Raw genomic sequence first — 16925 nt, forward strand, 5'->3', positions numbered from 1 at the left:
CACAATTTTAATAGCCACGTTTTTTTTATTTTATTTTTATCCCAAAGGAAGTTGAATGGGGTTGGTAAATTTATGTTTATCTGAGTAATGTAATGTAAAATGTATTCTCTACTAGTGGTTCTAGTTATCTTAGGGTCCAACATACACCTACACTTGGACAATAACCCACTGCACTGCAGGGCCACATCACTACCAGCTACTGCTCATTAGCTGGAATTAAGCCACGGTCATTCTGACATTAGACATTTGACTTCCATGATTGTTTGTCATCGATTACATTAATGCTCCTAATGATGAGGCTCCTTTAAATTTCAGTAATGACATAGTTAAAACTTTAGGTTATAACAACAGATTAGAAAATGTGAGTTTTTCTTCAAGATTACAAAGTAGCTGCCTTTTTGACATTTACTAACCGTACAATATGATTTCTCTTTTCACCTCTTTGCACTTTGTTTTGGAACAACGCTTTACTCTTTCTGTTTCTTGTGTTTTGATTGAGGGACAGGCCGTATGTCATAACATATCCTCAAAAGGCTTACCTTAAAGTTAACTCTGTTATTGTCAATATCCTGTCTGTTTTCTGCTGTGGTTTGGCTAACACAGTGGTTGGGCCCATCAGCTGGTGTATATACTCTAGTCCATAAAAACCATCAGGTGTTTCTGCTGTGAGCCAAAACAACATGAACTCATATAGCCACCAATGGCTATGCAAGCTGTAGGGGATATACTGTGTCATAAAATTCAGTATATCCAGTGTCTAACAGTTGAATTTAGTCCATCAACCTATTTGAAGATTTTGATTTAAAATATAGATTTTTAAATGTCTAGGTTATTTCAGAAACAAGTTTGATCAGAATCGAGGAGTAAATACATAACACTTGTCTCCCTCACTTACATTTGAACATGCTTTAAACAAGGAAACAACTGTTGATACAAGTGGCTCATGCTATAAAGAGAGGAGACTTTTCCTTGCACGTTTGAAGAGCTGGTAATCACTAACTGACTTCGTGATTTAGTTCGAATCAAAATAACCCAAATGTTATACTCAACGTTCTCTATCTCACATGTGCAGATCAAATCCTTATGCCAGCAAGATCCCCTCTGCCAGGATGTTCTCATTTATTTGTCTCTGTCGTGAACCCACCCTACACCTGATTGATAAGAAAGAGGCATTTGTTGAGCTGTTGTTGGTCTTTGTTTATTTTTACATATTGGACCATTTTAAGTGCGATCGTTTAACTGAGCTCATTAGATGTGAGTCGCATTCACTCTTTTAGAAGGCAGAAGTTATTGATAAGATGTATGGTTGTCCCAACTTTGACCCTGTAGACAAAGTGTCCATGATGACACTCAAGCAATGGTGGTAGCATTTGTCTTTTAGAACTATGTCAAATGAAATCCATGATGCTCAAACATTCTTGAAGAGGAACCTGTATCAAACACAGGAATGAGTGGCCCCAATTTGTGTTACATTTGCCCAGGTAAAAGCCTTAAAATAATGAGAAATGCAGCTGTCTGGTATCTGTTTTGTTGTACATGTCATTGTGTGTGTGTTAGTCCCAGTGCTCTGGCCTGACCACAACAAGAGAGTTCCACCAATTGTGCTTTGCAAAGACCTCCAGCCCGAACATGTTCAAAGTCTGTGACTGCATGCTCACATCCCAAAGAGTTCGTGTTGTGTGGAGGGCAATGTTGGACCAAACCCCAGATTGTGGTGATTATTACTGGTGACCACACACGTATAGCTGCACACATGCAGGCTATAAAATATTTAACTCTAGACATCCATCCTCTCTCTTTCGGTCTTGTTTGCTCTCAACATGGAATCAATTTAGCAAAGAAACAGGATCCACGTTTGTTAGTTAGGCAGAAGCATCACCAAAGGGTTTTTCCCTTCTCTTTTTTAGGACTCCTTAGCTTTGTCGTACTTGAGAGGGAGATTATACAACTTGGGGTTTCCGCCATTGCGAAATCATAGGCGCTCTTTATTTTGGAGAGTAAAAAGCAAGCGCACCCATCTCTTTGTCTGCGCGGATTACAGCATCCACCCAATGAAAATAAGTTTGACCCATCTGCGCCCCTGTCATATGTTGTTTCCGATAAGGAGAATGGCTGTGGTGAAGGGAAACCACTTTTCACCACTTCATTTTGTCTCCTCAGTGTGTAATATAAAGTCCCTTTTGTAGTTCCAATTTTTTTTTGCCCCCATCTACCACAAACAGCCTTTCTGTTTTTTGTATATGATTTTCTGATATGCACCGTTGAGGCAGGCTGAACATGTTGACATCGCCAAGTGACTTTGTGTATGACTTCACCAAACACCGGGCTTCACACCAAAGAAAGGTCACATTTTGATCCTAACATCTGTTTATTTATTGATGTTATCTGCGGGAGGTGAATCGCGAGCAGACTCTGTATATCCTTTTTGTTCACCGGGCTGCGGGCCTGTGCAGCACCACCTGCAGTCCCCAGGATACCAGGTCTTGATTACAGTGTAGTCTTTCCTTTGGTGGACAGATCAGCTTGAGGGCAGTATCAATTCGACTGCTAAACTGTGAATAGTGCCGATAAGAGGAACTGCACATACACCAACCGTTCTCCTGAAGTAAGGCAGACTTTTTTTAAGGCGTCACAATAAAGTGGACCATGAACAAAATTGAAACCTGTATATGGATTTCCCTATAAAATGTAACGGTAACACTTTTATCTATGTTAACTTGGAGTCAAACTACATTATGACTTGCAGTATAATAAAGATTATACAAATGCATTTGGGAATCTGTTGGTGGCCTTGTTTGAGCTAGAGGAGGACGGGATGAAGTCATGCTATCAGATTTGGGGGGATACCACCAAAGAGAGCGAAATAAAGTCAGGGAGGGGATTCAGTTGTAATGTTTCAACCCGCCATGCTGCTTTATGAGGGCTGTAATTAAGGATTGGCTTGCGGTGCTGTGGCTCCGCTGCCTCAGAAACCCCTCATGTATCTGACCGACACAAAGTTCAATGCTATAGACCCTGGGAATAAAGTTGTTCCATTTATCAAGAGGATGGATGCTTCATTTGTTTTCCACCACACCTCTTTTTCAGTCCACTTTGAATTCAGAATATCATAAACTTGAGTTGCCTGTTACATCCCATGGTTTGTCTTTAAATATCGTTGGAAGGCTGCGGTGATATGTATATCACAGATCTCCCCGAAGCCTCACCCTGTCGGCACTTTGTCAAGTCCACTCATTAATTGCTTAGCACATCAAAAGATGTAAGCGCTGGCATCGGAGGCATCATAACTTATCTAGTGTAAACGGAACTAACAGGAGGTGGAGTTACGTCTGACAGCTTTTATTTCTCACCTGTGCCTGCGGCTCATGTGCTCTCAATCCATTGACTAAGCAGATCATCTGGCCACTCGTGTCTTGTCAGAGGATTAAAAAAGGAGGATTTTTACATGCTGCCATTGCAGGACTTGGCAAAGCGCGGGCTGACGGGTCTTCTTCAAAATCCTGCATGTGACAAGGAAGAGCTAGGAGCAAAATTATAGTGATCCAATCTGCCTCTTTAGAAGTTCTTTTCTTCCATATGCTCTGGAATATGATAGTCTTTATTCTGTCTTCATTTTTATATAGTACTAATATTGTGTGCATCTAAGAAACTACCCAAGAATTTGGCTAATTTATTGTTCCATAACTACTGTTGTGAGACTCCTTGTGTAACTGCTGCCAGGCTCTTTGCCAACAGACTAGTGAGCTTACAAGCTCCTATAGATTTACTGAAAGTTATATAAAAATTTCCTGAACCACTACTCAAGTACTTGAGTAAGACTCAAGCATTCCACATTCACTAAACAGAGTGTGCTGCACGCTGTAAAGCTTTCATCTACACTTGTTGTGGTTTCTTGTGTTTTTCTTACGCCCATAAAATCATAATTGCCCCTTCTTTTTTTTCCAGGAGATATGGCTCAGATATTTACAGCAATGGCTGAAAATTCTATTAAGAGCTAATTGAAGGGGCTTTCTTCTAGTGTGACTTTTTCTCTTTTTTCTCTTTGCCTTGCTAACCAGCGTCAGGCTGTCTGGGAGGCTGATCTGAAGGCTGCGAGAGGTGGGACCTCTGTCGGGCAGACGGGCCTGCTACTGGGCGACTCCCTCTTTTCTAAGGAGCTGGAGAACATGGGCAAGCAGCTCGCTGGTAGGCAGCACTGTGTGCATGTGTGTACATTTGTGTGTTCTGCCTTTGTGCCTGTGTGAGTTTGTGTATGTATCAGTAGATGATTATGATGGATTGTGCACACACACACACACACACACTCTTTAACTACAGAGACTTATGAAATACAAAGGGGTTAAGAGACTACTTTTGGGAGTTGGAGGGTGGATTATCTTGGTTAATTAAAAAGTGATTTTCCTGCTAAATGTGTCAAGGCTCAATTAAAAAACTAAAATATCAAATTTCCACATACCATACATTCATCTCAACTCCAGCTCTGGCAGGTTTCAAGTCTCGCTTTGCCGAGTCATTTGGAAGTGATTGACTCTGGAGACTGATCTGGCCTGACAACAATGGAATCTGTGTAGCATTTTGGAAAACATTTTTTCTAGTGTAGTTCAAGGCTCATCTTTGCTATCTGTGATGTCCGGGTGACTCACAGGCTGCTTCCATTGTCAGAAAGATCAAGTACGTATTCGCTCAGTTGTGAATCAGATGAAAGCCCGGAATGGAGGAACGTCGCCGTAAACCATCATATGTCACCCACTTGTTTGTTAACACAAGTCCTCCCACTCTGCTTGACAGTGTCACTGTTTGTGAAGAGCTCGTACACAGCTTCACATACCAGACTTGTTTGAAGCATGTTCATCCCACTAAGTCACCCTGTTGCTGTCGCCCAGTGGTCCCAGATCTTCTCAACTCATCTGCACTGAATGCACTGGTTTGTTCTGTGAATACGACGGGCCAGCTGATGCTTGGAAGGCAACAAAAACTGGACTGTTTGTTAATAACAAATCAACTTTCCCCCCCAGAGATTCTCAAAAGGCACTGATTGTTTTACTCCGGGAGAAAGCTCCCACCAGGAATTTCGTTGAAGCTGTTCAACAACCTGATTAAACTGACTCTTTTAAGCGTTTATTAATTAACTGCTCAGACTTTACATTGTCTGGAGCCAGAGCCTCACTTGTCATCTTACATCATTACCCCAATGACTTTTGCAAACCCTTTTGTGATGCAATGAATCTAATTATTATTTTTTTATAATATACAATGCAATTTAATTTAATTGTCACAGAAATGTGGGTTTTAATTTTAATTATCTATGTTATTACTGATACAACGGTTTTAGAAATATGGAAATATATCTATTATTTTTGCCGTTTTACAAAAACATCCTACTGCTTCTATGCATCAGTGTTGAAGGAAGAGTAACTAAAGCATTTGTTGCCAGCTTTTGACTTTTTGGCACTTTTCAGTGCTACAGAAATATTTTGGCCCGTACTCAAAATTATTAGCTTCTTAGTTACACCATATCAAAATGTGTACTTCTGTCCATTTTTGTACTTATAAAATGACAGTGACTGGTTTTGAAATGTTTTCAGGCAAGTAATTGTTGAAAGTAATACATGAAATACAGACAAATGATATGGCAATAGTGTATTTATTTATTCATTTAATTTTAGAGAAGGGAACCAGTAAAGTAAGCAGGAGTTCAGAATGGTTTTATAGCGTGCTATGGCCCTGTACTCTCCTACCATGTGCAACTGCTGCTTGATCAAAGAGTTTAATTGATTAGATCTGTTTCCATTTCGTCTTGTCTCCTTCTCTCTGTCTCACTTTCTCCCCGTCTTACGGAACGACTGGATCAAAACTTTATCAAAGATTTCTACCATATGGATTTTGATGGTAACTCTTTGATGTGTAGGAGCTGTCATTATATATCAGCGTCTCGGCGATGACTTATAATATTTCTGTATTAAACACAGTCAACTGCACAGAATTTCACAAATAAAGCTGCTCAAAATCGCCGGCTTATTGATGTCGAAGAAAGCGACTGGTTTACAGTAAAGACGAGAGTGGAGCAGCCCTTTACGGAAGGGAAAAAGGTTTTCACAGCACAAGCATGTTGTGTTTATCATTCTACTGGTAAATAACTTGAGATTAAATGTCAACTTCATGGGAACAGATTAATAATGATCACGTCCTGTTTACAATATAATAACACCATGTGGTTAAAGGCTCAAACTGGGACATCTTTGAAGTACTTATGCAGCAGGTCTTCAGGTTATGATCTAGTTGTTTATATAGACTATCAACTTAATGACAAAGCGGCTTTATGGTTTCTACCATAATGTTATGTACTGCAGTCCTGTCACTTCCACTAGCTGATGTCATGGTACAGTATGCCCTGTACGCCCTAGAGAGTTGATTTTCTATCATCTTTTTACTCCGACATAGCAAGGTCAAGGTGTGACCTGATCTTCTCTTATTATTTAGAGGGTAACGTGTACAATATACAAGGGGTTAAAGCAACACAGACACAGTGCCATTCAGTCAACACGCAGGTTATTGAACATATAGTCGAGGCAATATACAAAATGTGCTCTGCAATGCATCTCACTGTATAGGTCGCCCTCCTCATGACCAGAGCTGACTGAGCACAGAAACGGCAATCAAATTATTCATGTCAGAGAATTAAAATGTCTTTTATTCCCCAAAGGATGGTGTACAAAATAGTCCGGAATATATTTCAAACCAACCCAGTAATGTCCAGAAGCTGCATTTAGAGTAGTATTGCTGACATTTTCTGCTTTGCATTCTGCATTGATATTTCTCAGTGAATAGGAGCATGTGTTTCAGATGTTTGCGTGGAAATATATGTTTGTGTAGCAGGTAAGCACCAGTCGCTCCAAAACAAAGGTCAAGGTTTGCGAAACACTGACTGGCGAGTCATTCCTGACATTATCCTCTGAAATGATAACTCCCAGACTGATGAGTAAAATCTTGATTTGCCAAGATCTGGAAACGAAAGCAGAAAACACGGAAAAAATGACCCAGTTGTTGATCACAGAATTTGGCAGCGTCACTTCTTCTACAAACAGAAATGTTTTTGAGACTACCAGTGAGGCAAACAAATGTGTTCTTGTCATGAACGGGTAACAAAAATATTACCAGGCTGTGCTTACTGTATATCAACTTGGAACCTTCTGTCAGAGGAAACTTGATTCCCCACAATTTACAGGGTCTATAAATATTGTCATCATTGCCCAGAAGGATTAAACCAAGCAGTCTCGCCCACTTTAATGCTCAGTAAAGTTTGTGAATCATCAGTCTCCTAGGACACACACAAACCTCCACAGCTTCTGAATATGGAGTAAGAAATCAACCCAACTCCATTATGGAATCTGAGTCCATTTGCCAGAGTTGACTGAAATTAATTTTGATATATGCAATGATTCACAGCATTTTACACGAATCCCAAACATTCCCATTTACATTAAAGTGATTTAACTATAGAAACTACACCAGTTGACTTCAGTTCAGACAGTGTATGTGTATGTGACTGTTTTAAATTTGAAATATAACGTCTGGCTGTTGACTTGTTGAATTATGTCCCTCTTTTCCTCCAGAGGTTGAGAAAGATCTGGCCAAGTTGGCTGAAGTAGGGAAGATGACCAACTGGAGCTCTAATAATCTGCACAGTAGTCTGCTCCACAACCCTCTGCGTCACCGAACGCTGCCCGACACACTTCCTCTCCCCAGTCTGGTCTCCAGGCCCCAGTCTCCTGCCAGCAGCCTCTCGGGCAAGCCCTGTGGCGTCGGCCTCCCTTTGCTCAGCCCCAAGCCCACCTCCCTGGTCATGGGTCGGACTCAATCCCCCAGCAACCCTGGAAGCAGGACTCAGACCCCCAGAACGCCCAGCAGGCCTCTGACCCCGAATAGTTTACTGACACGCTCCACCTTTAACCCTGGGTCCCATAAAGAGGTGACCTTTAGGAGGTCGCGGAGCCGCCCGGTGACGCCGACGAGTCAGCCCACACTTCCCCGAAAACTGCTCACCCCTCCAGGACTAAGCACTACAGACAGCCTTGGTGCCAGCCTGCGGGCCTATCTGTCTGAGGTAAGACCACAAACTGAGAGGCGCGACCATGAAAAACACATTTGTCCTTACTGTTCAGATGTGAGCAACAATAAATGACGAGGTGCAACTATGGAGAGGAGACAACCCAACTTGTTGGGCCTTATTAAATGCACATCAAAGAAACCAAAAGTATTTTTTTTAATTGGGGTAAGTCTTGAAGGAATGTGCTTATTTTTTCTGTTTGAGATTTAGATGAAAGGTCAAAATCGATATCACTCTCAAATCTGCCCATTAATACAAAGGTGGAGTCAGAAGACGGTTTGCTTAGCTTATAGGATAAAGACTGAGGGGAAACAACAACTAGCCTGGCTCTGTAAACAAAAGTCCACCTTCCACCTCTGAGATTAATTAACACTTTGAACCTCATTTGTTCAATCTGTACAAAAACAGACAAGCTAGCTGCTCCATCAGTCCAGTCTTTATCCCAAGCTAAAGGGTCTTCTGGCTTTCATATTTAATGGGCAGGCATTGATTTTATTTAACCGTTGTAAGAAATCGCGTAAGGGCATTTCCAAAAATGTTACTGCTCCTTTGATAAACACGCCGACTTCCATGGGAAATGAAAAAGATCAATTCCCGAAAGGGAAAATCTCACTGTAGAACTCGAGAGCCTTTATACAGAAAGATTACGATGGAGGATACACAATATCACACGTGCATAAAGAGACAAACGCCGCACACACTTTGTGTGGGGTTTAGCCAAGAGTCGTGGAGGTCTGTACAGTAGGATGTCATTTCATTGTGGAAAATGAATCTAGCATAAAAGGGGGACTTTCAATGGGATTTTTGTCTTATATTCTTTTCATGATCTAGTTAGCAGCAGTGCTATAAAAAATATGAGACCTTTGTGAAGGCTCTATAAATGGGGGGGGGGGGGGCAGGAATTTTGGAGTCCCTCTGTATACGCTCACTTATACTAGCTGACACCTACTAATATTATCGAAAACAGCACTGTGCCCAGATTGGTTTCACTGAGGCCACCTGGTCCCATGTATAGGAGGAGTAAAGCCTCTAAAAAAACCTGGTTAGAGAGTGAGGGAATCATCATCATCCTCTCAATATACTGGATGAACAGGAAAGAACGGATGTAAATGCTGGTTTTCTTCACGTTTTATTAGTGTAACGCCATCATTTCAGCCCTGAAATATAAGACGTGGAATTGTTTTTGTTGGGACATTTATACAAGGCAATTGATGTTTCACTCTGAGGACTCCAAGTGTATGATAAAGATGATGAAAAAAAATAAGCTGCAGTAATGCTGTGCTAGTATATGCAGCGAGACGAACGGGTGTATAAATAAACTGACAAGACTGAATAACATTATTTTTCATCTCCATTTTCCTCTGTCCATTGAAGGCGCAGTAAAATTCCTCTTCCGTCATTTTTTCTCTGTTCCGTTCCCATTTCAGGATGAGTTTTACCAGCAGTTACAGGCCATCAGGCAGCCCTGGCATATCCCCAGTGACACAGACAGCGACATCCTGGAGCCTCCTGAACAGGATAAGAGTGAGTGACCTACCTAGCTCTTCCTTCCTTCTGCAGTTTCTTTTTTTAAACTTTATTTTCATTGTTTATCATCTCCTTATTCAGGTCCTCTTTACTAGAGCGAGGGAACATTCGTCGTTCAGCTACTTGTGGTTTTTTCAAAGCCTGTCTGTTGAATCAACAGCTCTCAAATCTGACTAATTGCCCCTCTAATGTTTTTACCTTACCACAGTTTTTTTTTCTTTTTAGCAGCAAGGCGTATTTTATTACTTTAAAGTCAAGTTGTCACAGTGAATAACTGATGCATTAAAGTGGCGATAGATCTATTTTAAAAAATTAAGATTTATATGCAAATATTACTTGTGAAATTTTGCGATGGCACACAAGGGCTGACGCATTAAAAGCCGACAAGGTTGGGTGAAATCCTCTGGGTTGAACCGTTGTCATGTAAAACTTCTCTTCCTGGCACCGCATTGGAGATGCACTGTATATCTATCAAGATCCAGTCAATAGACGGGAACGGTCCTTGCGAGAAAGTCATAAATCCCGTCATAGCAGTGGTCTGGCTGGGATACAGTAAAGCGTACAATATTACTCCAGCTCTGGGTCTGACAGACTTAGATCAGACCTCCTTCAATGTTCAGGTCCATAAATCAAATGACTGTATATGGTCATTTGGTCTGATAGTTGGAGGCTTGTCAATGCATGCGACTAAGTAGTTCTCAATTCACTGGTGTCATACAAACAAACTTTAACCTGTTAGCATTGGTTTACATATGGCTTAACTTCTCAGATCCTCTGAGATGTTTGTTCAGAGTTTATACTGTAGCTGCACCAAATGAAAACTAACTTATGTAAACATAACGGGTTGTGTTAAGGCCTGTGGGGTAAGGAGATGTTGGACAGAACATGCAGACCATAGAAAATGTTGATATTCTTAAATCCCTACAGTTAGGACTAGCATTTGTCCACATCTTGTCACTTAAATAAAGGCTTTGGCTGATGAAAATCAAAAGGAGATTATCCCCCTGGAAGAATATGATCTGCACATTTCATGACAACTTTAGTTTGTATTAGATTATGAGTTACTGTGTGCAAAGTTTCATGGAGTGTCAAAACAGGAAAGGCTCATCCACTGGGATACCTAATGGAAGTGTTATGACCTGATAAAAAAACAGAACCAGATTTCATGCTAACCTGGCATGAACAGTAGTTGTATGGACATGTCACTCTGGGGTAATGTGCTGGATGGACAGACAGACCAGACCAGTCCCCTACCTGGCCGACCAATAGGTCCCTTCACTGCTGTGCCAATGACAACTTTGATGTGAATGTAGGAACCCAAGTCCAAACATTATTTATTCAATGGATTCAGAAATGCTCTCCAATTAAACTCAGCCCTGTTTTCTCAGTAAGCAGAGAATCCGCATCAGCTACTCAATCAATCACACGTGGGATTCGCAAAGACAGCTTTCATTGATGTTATGAAACGAGAATCCCAGTCAAACAAAGATCAAGCATGCAAATGGTTGTCACATGGAAACTTAACCCCCCTGACAAGTTCCTCTAGAGGGTCGTTGTTTTGCCAAATGTGTATCTTGCAAAATAAATGGAGAAATTTTCCTCATAGCCCCTGGGAGCCTTCGCTGAGTCTTGGCAATGGCGATAGTATGTTGAGAAAGGATGTGAGCCACATATCGAGTTAAGAGGTGGCTCAGACACAGGGAGAGACAGGCTGACAGAGAAGGAGACCTAACAGCCACAAGACGTGACAAAGCATTTTCTGGCGTGAGAGAGGGCCCACAGTACTGTTCGCTGAAATCTGGTTTGTATGTCTTTGTGTGTGTGTGTGTGTTCAACGTGTGAGTGATTGTATTAGTCTGGGAAGACGGTAAAATTGTTTTCAGCAGCTTTTTTTGTCCTCTTAATTTTTTTGGGTTTTCAGGGATCTTTTTTTTTTTTTTACTTTGAAATACTGGAAACGTTGCACGTTGGCAACTGAACACTTTATTTGTACCCAAGTTTTTTTTTAATATCTTCTCAACAAACAGAGGAACAGGGCAACAATCACAAAACTCTTCCATTGCTGTAGCCCATGACTTAGACGTTGTCTGATCAAACTACAGCAAATTTCTTTTGGCAGGAAAACGTGCTATTGACTCATTTTACTTCACAGACATTTTTTAAAATTTTCAAATACGACGGTCGTGTTTGTCCTCAAAGCGGTTTGAGTTTGTCCACATACCTATGTGTGCGTGTGTCCGTGGATATTGGGCTTGCTTCATTAACACAGTGACACCCTCTTCTCATTATCACAGCAGATGTGTCTGAGCCGCCGCCAAATGTGTGGTGACTGAGAGTAAAATAATGGGGGGGGAATCCATAGGTATTTCCTGTTATTCTATAAACTTCCACAATGGGACAACCACACATACCACAGTGGAGATGAAAGAAGTCTGTTCATTTTCTCACTTCTAAACTACTTGTCCTTTATGGCTGTTGCCTCACTTCGCACACTGTTGAATCCAATACGGACGTGTACAGTGGACGTGAATCAAAATGTGATGCCTTACACCTGTTAAGACGACTGATTGGATTTAATGTACACAAGGTAATTATGTTATCATAATTTATGTGAAAAGCGTGTGATTGTTGCACATGGTGGACATGCTAACTATTTCAGCATACACACCACTGTCATGTTTGACAGTTACAGTTATGTGCAGCTGACCCCTCCTGATGAACTTCTTCTTGCACCGAACTTTGACTCTCATACTGAGCCTGTCTGAAGCTACAGTCGCGTGCAGCCCCATGTGACGTATATTCTGTCTTGATTTTTACAGGTGGTGCACGAGATGCCAGTAAAAGGTCGGTGTTTTCAGGTGAGAAACTGAACAGCCTTAAATCCAGAGACAGATTCACCGCATGCTGTGCCGTCCCTTTTTTTATACCAAAACCCGCTCCATTCTAAGAGTTCTGCTCATTAAGCAACTGCCAAACTGAGCGAGCCTCAACGTCTGTCAGTGACCTCATTTGTAGAGCCACAATATGCTGCCTAAATAACCACCAGTGGGTGACTTACCGTGGAAGCCTCCACCTTCATTTATGGTCCGTTCAATTAACGTCACAGAATAAATGGAGGGCACAGTGGCTCTGACATGTGATTGGTTCGAAGCCGGCCATGTGTGGAGACGTGCACGCCGTTGCCCAGTTCCATTAAGTCACTTTAGGCTCTTGAGTTTACACGCCTCAGACAGCGTCAACTCTCAGCGTCAACATTTGGGAGCAGGAGAAAGTCTGTCTGGTTTGAGGTTGTCTGCGGTTCTCCTTCTTGTGGCTCCGGAGGTGCCCACAGTTCCCAGTGTCAGTGTGCCAGTCTGGAGGGAGATCTGAGAGCAGGCTCCTGCCGCTTGGCTATCAGAGAGGCCAGAGCATTGCCACGGTAACCAAACTCAAAGCCCGCGGCTTACTGTAAGTCACCCCAATCACTGCTCTCCCAGAACTTATGAAATATGGTCGTTGGAACCCCGACTGGGCAACACGAGGCCTCATTTTCCACCTCATGTTTGCCTATGACGTTTAAATATTAAATGACTGTTTCATAGTAATTGCCCCAGTTATTATTCTTAGTAGTGGTTAAATGTGTCTGATTTTGGTTACTAGGAGACTGATGTTTTTGTCTTTCATTTTTTCACAGGCCTATAGTGACGAAGACCAAGGGACATTGATCCAATCTAACTATTATGCAAAACCCACTGGACATTTTGAAAATGCACATAGAAACAATTATTTTTATAATTCATATGAATGAAAAAGAAAAAGATTGTATACTTTTTTTCCAAAGATATTTCATAGACATTGTACTGTAACTGTATGATAAGATGTGACAAATATTACTTCAGAGTATGGAATACGACATTTATTTTTGTTTGCTCTATAGCATGCCTTCGAACTCCATGTGGAATCTGGAAACAGATGCATTTTGTCAACAGACTCTTTTTCTAGGCCTAGTGCACATTCACCTTGTGAGGGCAGCGCACCCATGTTGAGAAAACATTTATTGATATGCACTGTTAAAAGATGTAGTGTTCCAAATGCTTCACAAGTCGTGGAAGGAATTACGAGGAATGCTTTTATCTCAATTAAAAATGATTTGGTGCACAAGTCATTCATGTCCTTTTCTTTTTGTGCTTAGAAGATTCTGACATTTTGACATTGGCACTGTGGCGCTTACAGAGACGAAGTAAGCGGTCCTGACCATGACGACATTGTTCCTGTGTGTTTGCCCGGCCATGTTTTGGTCAAACTGTGGTTGTCTGTGTCACATGCAACGTCGGCACAAGACACACACACACACACACACACACACACACACACACACACACACACACACACACACACACACACACACACACACACACACACTAACTCTCTCTCCACCCTGACACAGTCTGATCCCTCCATTCTAAGACTACTGAGTTTTGTAGTGTGGTGTGGTACGCCCAAACCACACCAACTTTTGAGTCTGTCTCTCGGGATGTGGTCAACAAACTGCTCAAATCTCCTGTCTCCTTTCTTTGAGGGTGATTCCTGTAAAAAGGATGTGTGAGAAGACTAATCACTTAAATCCTGACCCTGTAAAACACTGCATGTGGAGTTATGTCCCATGTATTTCTGCACGTTTATTGCTCATCGGGATGTGGTTTTGTGCGATCTGTGGAAGAATTTTTAGGCCATGGCATAATCGAGTCATATGGATGCCTTGATAAAATCTTTATATCACCATAAACAATATTTTTCTGCCATACTTTTATATTCAGTATTTACTGTGTTGCTGGAGAGTTCAGAGCACGGTTCCCAATCTGTTCTTGTCCTGCAGATCAGCGGCACACTAACTCAGTTTATACTATCAATATCTTCTATTGAGTTCATGTCTCCTCCAGTCCTTCAGCTGTTATGTCAGCACAACGTTGGAGGCTCAAGGAGCTCTGGAATACGGCAGGATGAGTTTGCGAGAGGAGGACTTCAATTACAGCCACAGATGTCACACGTAGACGCCGCTCCGATGCTTCTCCTCCCCCTGTGGATCTGAACGACTCGGCACGTCACAACTCAAAGATGAATGGTGGAAACCTTTCTGATATCTCTTTGTATTGTGTCGTATTTCAGATTGAAGCCATATGACTTAAATATGATTATTATTGTTAAATGTATCATGATTGTTAATTTTATGCCTCACCTATAATTATTTAGTTAAAACTGCACAGTGTTGCGAATACATGCCATGTTACAAAGGAATTTTGCGAGACCACGTTTCATATCATTAATTCCGCCTCTCCTCAGTGTGAAGCCGCCGCTATCTCCTCAAAGTATGTTTTCTGTGCAGGCTTTATACACAAGGCCCTATTCAAAGCAACTGCGAAGGCCACCCAGGAACAGCGGCAGACATCACTGTACTTACTGGGAGATCCGGACCACCGTCAATGGTCAGCAGACTGACCCAGGTCTTAATTTACAACTGAACAGACTGGGATTTATCCTGACGTACAGCACGAATAAATCCATGGTGGAAGGGAGGTATGCTTTGAAGGCATATAGAGTCAGTATCGCTCACTGCTTGAAATGCTCCAGTATGGTGAGAATGTGCTGTATATGGAAAAACTAGCAGGGAGCGAGCGTACAATACATGAGCCTGGGTCTGTGTCGGTGTGCACAGGAAAGCGTGTGGAGATTTGCAAAACTGTTAGGTAAATTGAGAGTAAAAAAATACACCTAAAGGATATAATTACTTTCTATAGCCTCTTTAAGTGAAGAGAGATGAGACGGGACATGTCGCATGTACATACTCTGTGATGATGTGTGTTATATGACATTTACTTTAATATCCTCAACTCTATAAATACATACATTTTCCAAGAGAAAACTGCAAACTCCTGTCATTTTCCCCAAACATGACCGGACCAATGTTTGTACTTTGAGCTCAGCTATCACTACACTATAGCACCGTGTATAATTATGCAGAAGCTCATTTTTTTAACCCTCTTTCAGCAGACCTAATGAAATCAACCTCCTGCTGTTCTTTAACCGTTGACGTCTTCAAGGGGCTGTCATCGACATGAAAGTTACAAGTGTGGCTCTGTGCTGTCATTTGAAGCCAAGGTAGAAGTTCTATTCCGCACCAAAGTACAGTAATTCACTTTGTTTTACAGAAATTATAGTAATAAACACTTATAGTTGCTCGTGTTGACAGCACAGGCTCGTTCGTGTTCGCAGCCAGCATTGAGCTGTTCTGCACCGCTGGAACTGTGAGCGTTCAATTACCCCCAATCTCAGACATGTATTTTGTCAACCCCAGAGTATTTGTGGGAGTTGATGATTAATAAGAAAAATAGATAGAAAAGCAAAATCTGACATGTTTCGGACAGATTTCTTCTGTGATGCTTAACATTGTTTAAAAAAAAAAAAAAGAAGAACTCTTAGAATGAGATGGTAAAGTGTAAAATCACAACCTAGAGTTGAAGTTGCCAGTGAGTTCAACACTGAAGAGGATGTGCCATCTTCTTCATTGCCACATGGGGTTTGTTATTGACGAATGCCAACACAATAATAATTTATGTCTCAAGATTATAGAAGATTTCCATACATATTATATACTTTGCTCATCTGTCAGCCTTGCAATAACAAAGCTGTTTTTCTTTAGTGTGCAGCCTCTCATTGTAACTGGGAGAGTTTCATTGATCAAAGCCTTAAAAGTGTTCCAACTGTCAGTCATGTTGTGTTGTGATAAAATCTAATGGGGCATGCCCTCCTTGGATTAATGTAGTCCCACTTGATAATCATCGTTACATCTGAATTCTACATCAGAGACTCATCGTCTGCAGCTACAGATTCATTCAAGTCACAGATAAGGCCGCGGGTGAATTTGTTTGACGAAACATGCTGCTGGTTAAAAAAGGGAAAAAATGATATTTCCAGTGGAGTAATTTCTCAAAGACTGTCTAATTCAGATAAAAAATACAACATCCAGAACAAATTATTTTTAATCAGCATATCTTTAAACCAAAGCTGGGAATCTGTAATGACTAAAACACTTATGCCTAATAACTTACAATAGCTGTAAAGTTATACAATCATCTTCCTCTTCTGTAAGTGATGGCAGACTTGGAAACAGCGAGGGCGCATTGCTGCCCTCTATAGGTCGGATGCGGTCTAACGTAAACTATTAAATTAGTTTCTCTTTGCGTATATTTTGTTTTAATTCCCTTGCTCTTCTATTTATATTCCTCATGTCAAATGATTTTTAATGTCTCCACCA

The 16925-nt window shown here is 41.3% G+C and overlaps 1 protein-coding gene across 5 annotated transcripts in view; it reads left to right on the forward strand.

The window, feature by feature from the left end:
- Positions 1 to 13778, forward strand: part of c21h8orf34 (chromosome 21 C8orf34 homolog) — a 51414-nt gene extending 37636 nt beyond the window's left edge. For 2 of the 5 annotated variants that reach the window (XM_035619722.2, XM_035619721.2), the window contains 5 exons: positions 4059 to 4185; positions 7614 to 8104; positions 9535 to 9631; positions 12454 to 12492; positions 12956 to 13301. In XM_035619722.2, coding sequence (XP_035475615.1) covers positions 4059 to 4185; positions 7614 to 8104; positions 9535 to 9631; positions 12454 to 12492; positions 12956 to 13056 — 855 coding nt within the window. In that variant the 3' untranslated portion in view covers positions 13057 to 13301. The other 3 variants (XM_035619720.2, XM_035619723.2, XM_035619724.2) reach the window with 3 other exon arrangements.
- Positions 13779 to 16925: the final 3147 nt, after the last annotated feature.

Source organism: Scophthalmus maximus, chromosome 21 (assembly GCF_022379125.1).
Source record: "Scophthalmus maximus strain ysfricsl-2021 chromosome 21, ASM2237912v1, whole genome shotgun sequence".
In the NCBI taxonomy this organism is placed as follows: domain Eukaryota; kingdom Metazoa; phylum Chordata; class Actinopteri; order Pleuronectiformes; family Scophthalmidae; genus Scophthalmus; species Scophthalmus maximus.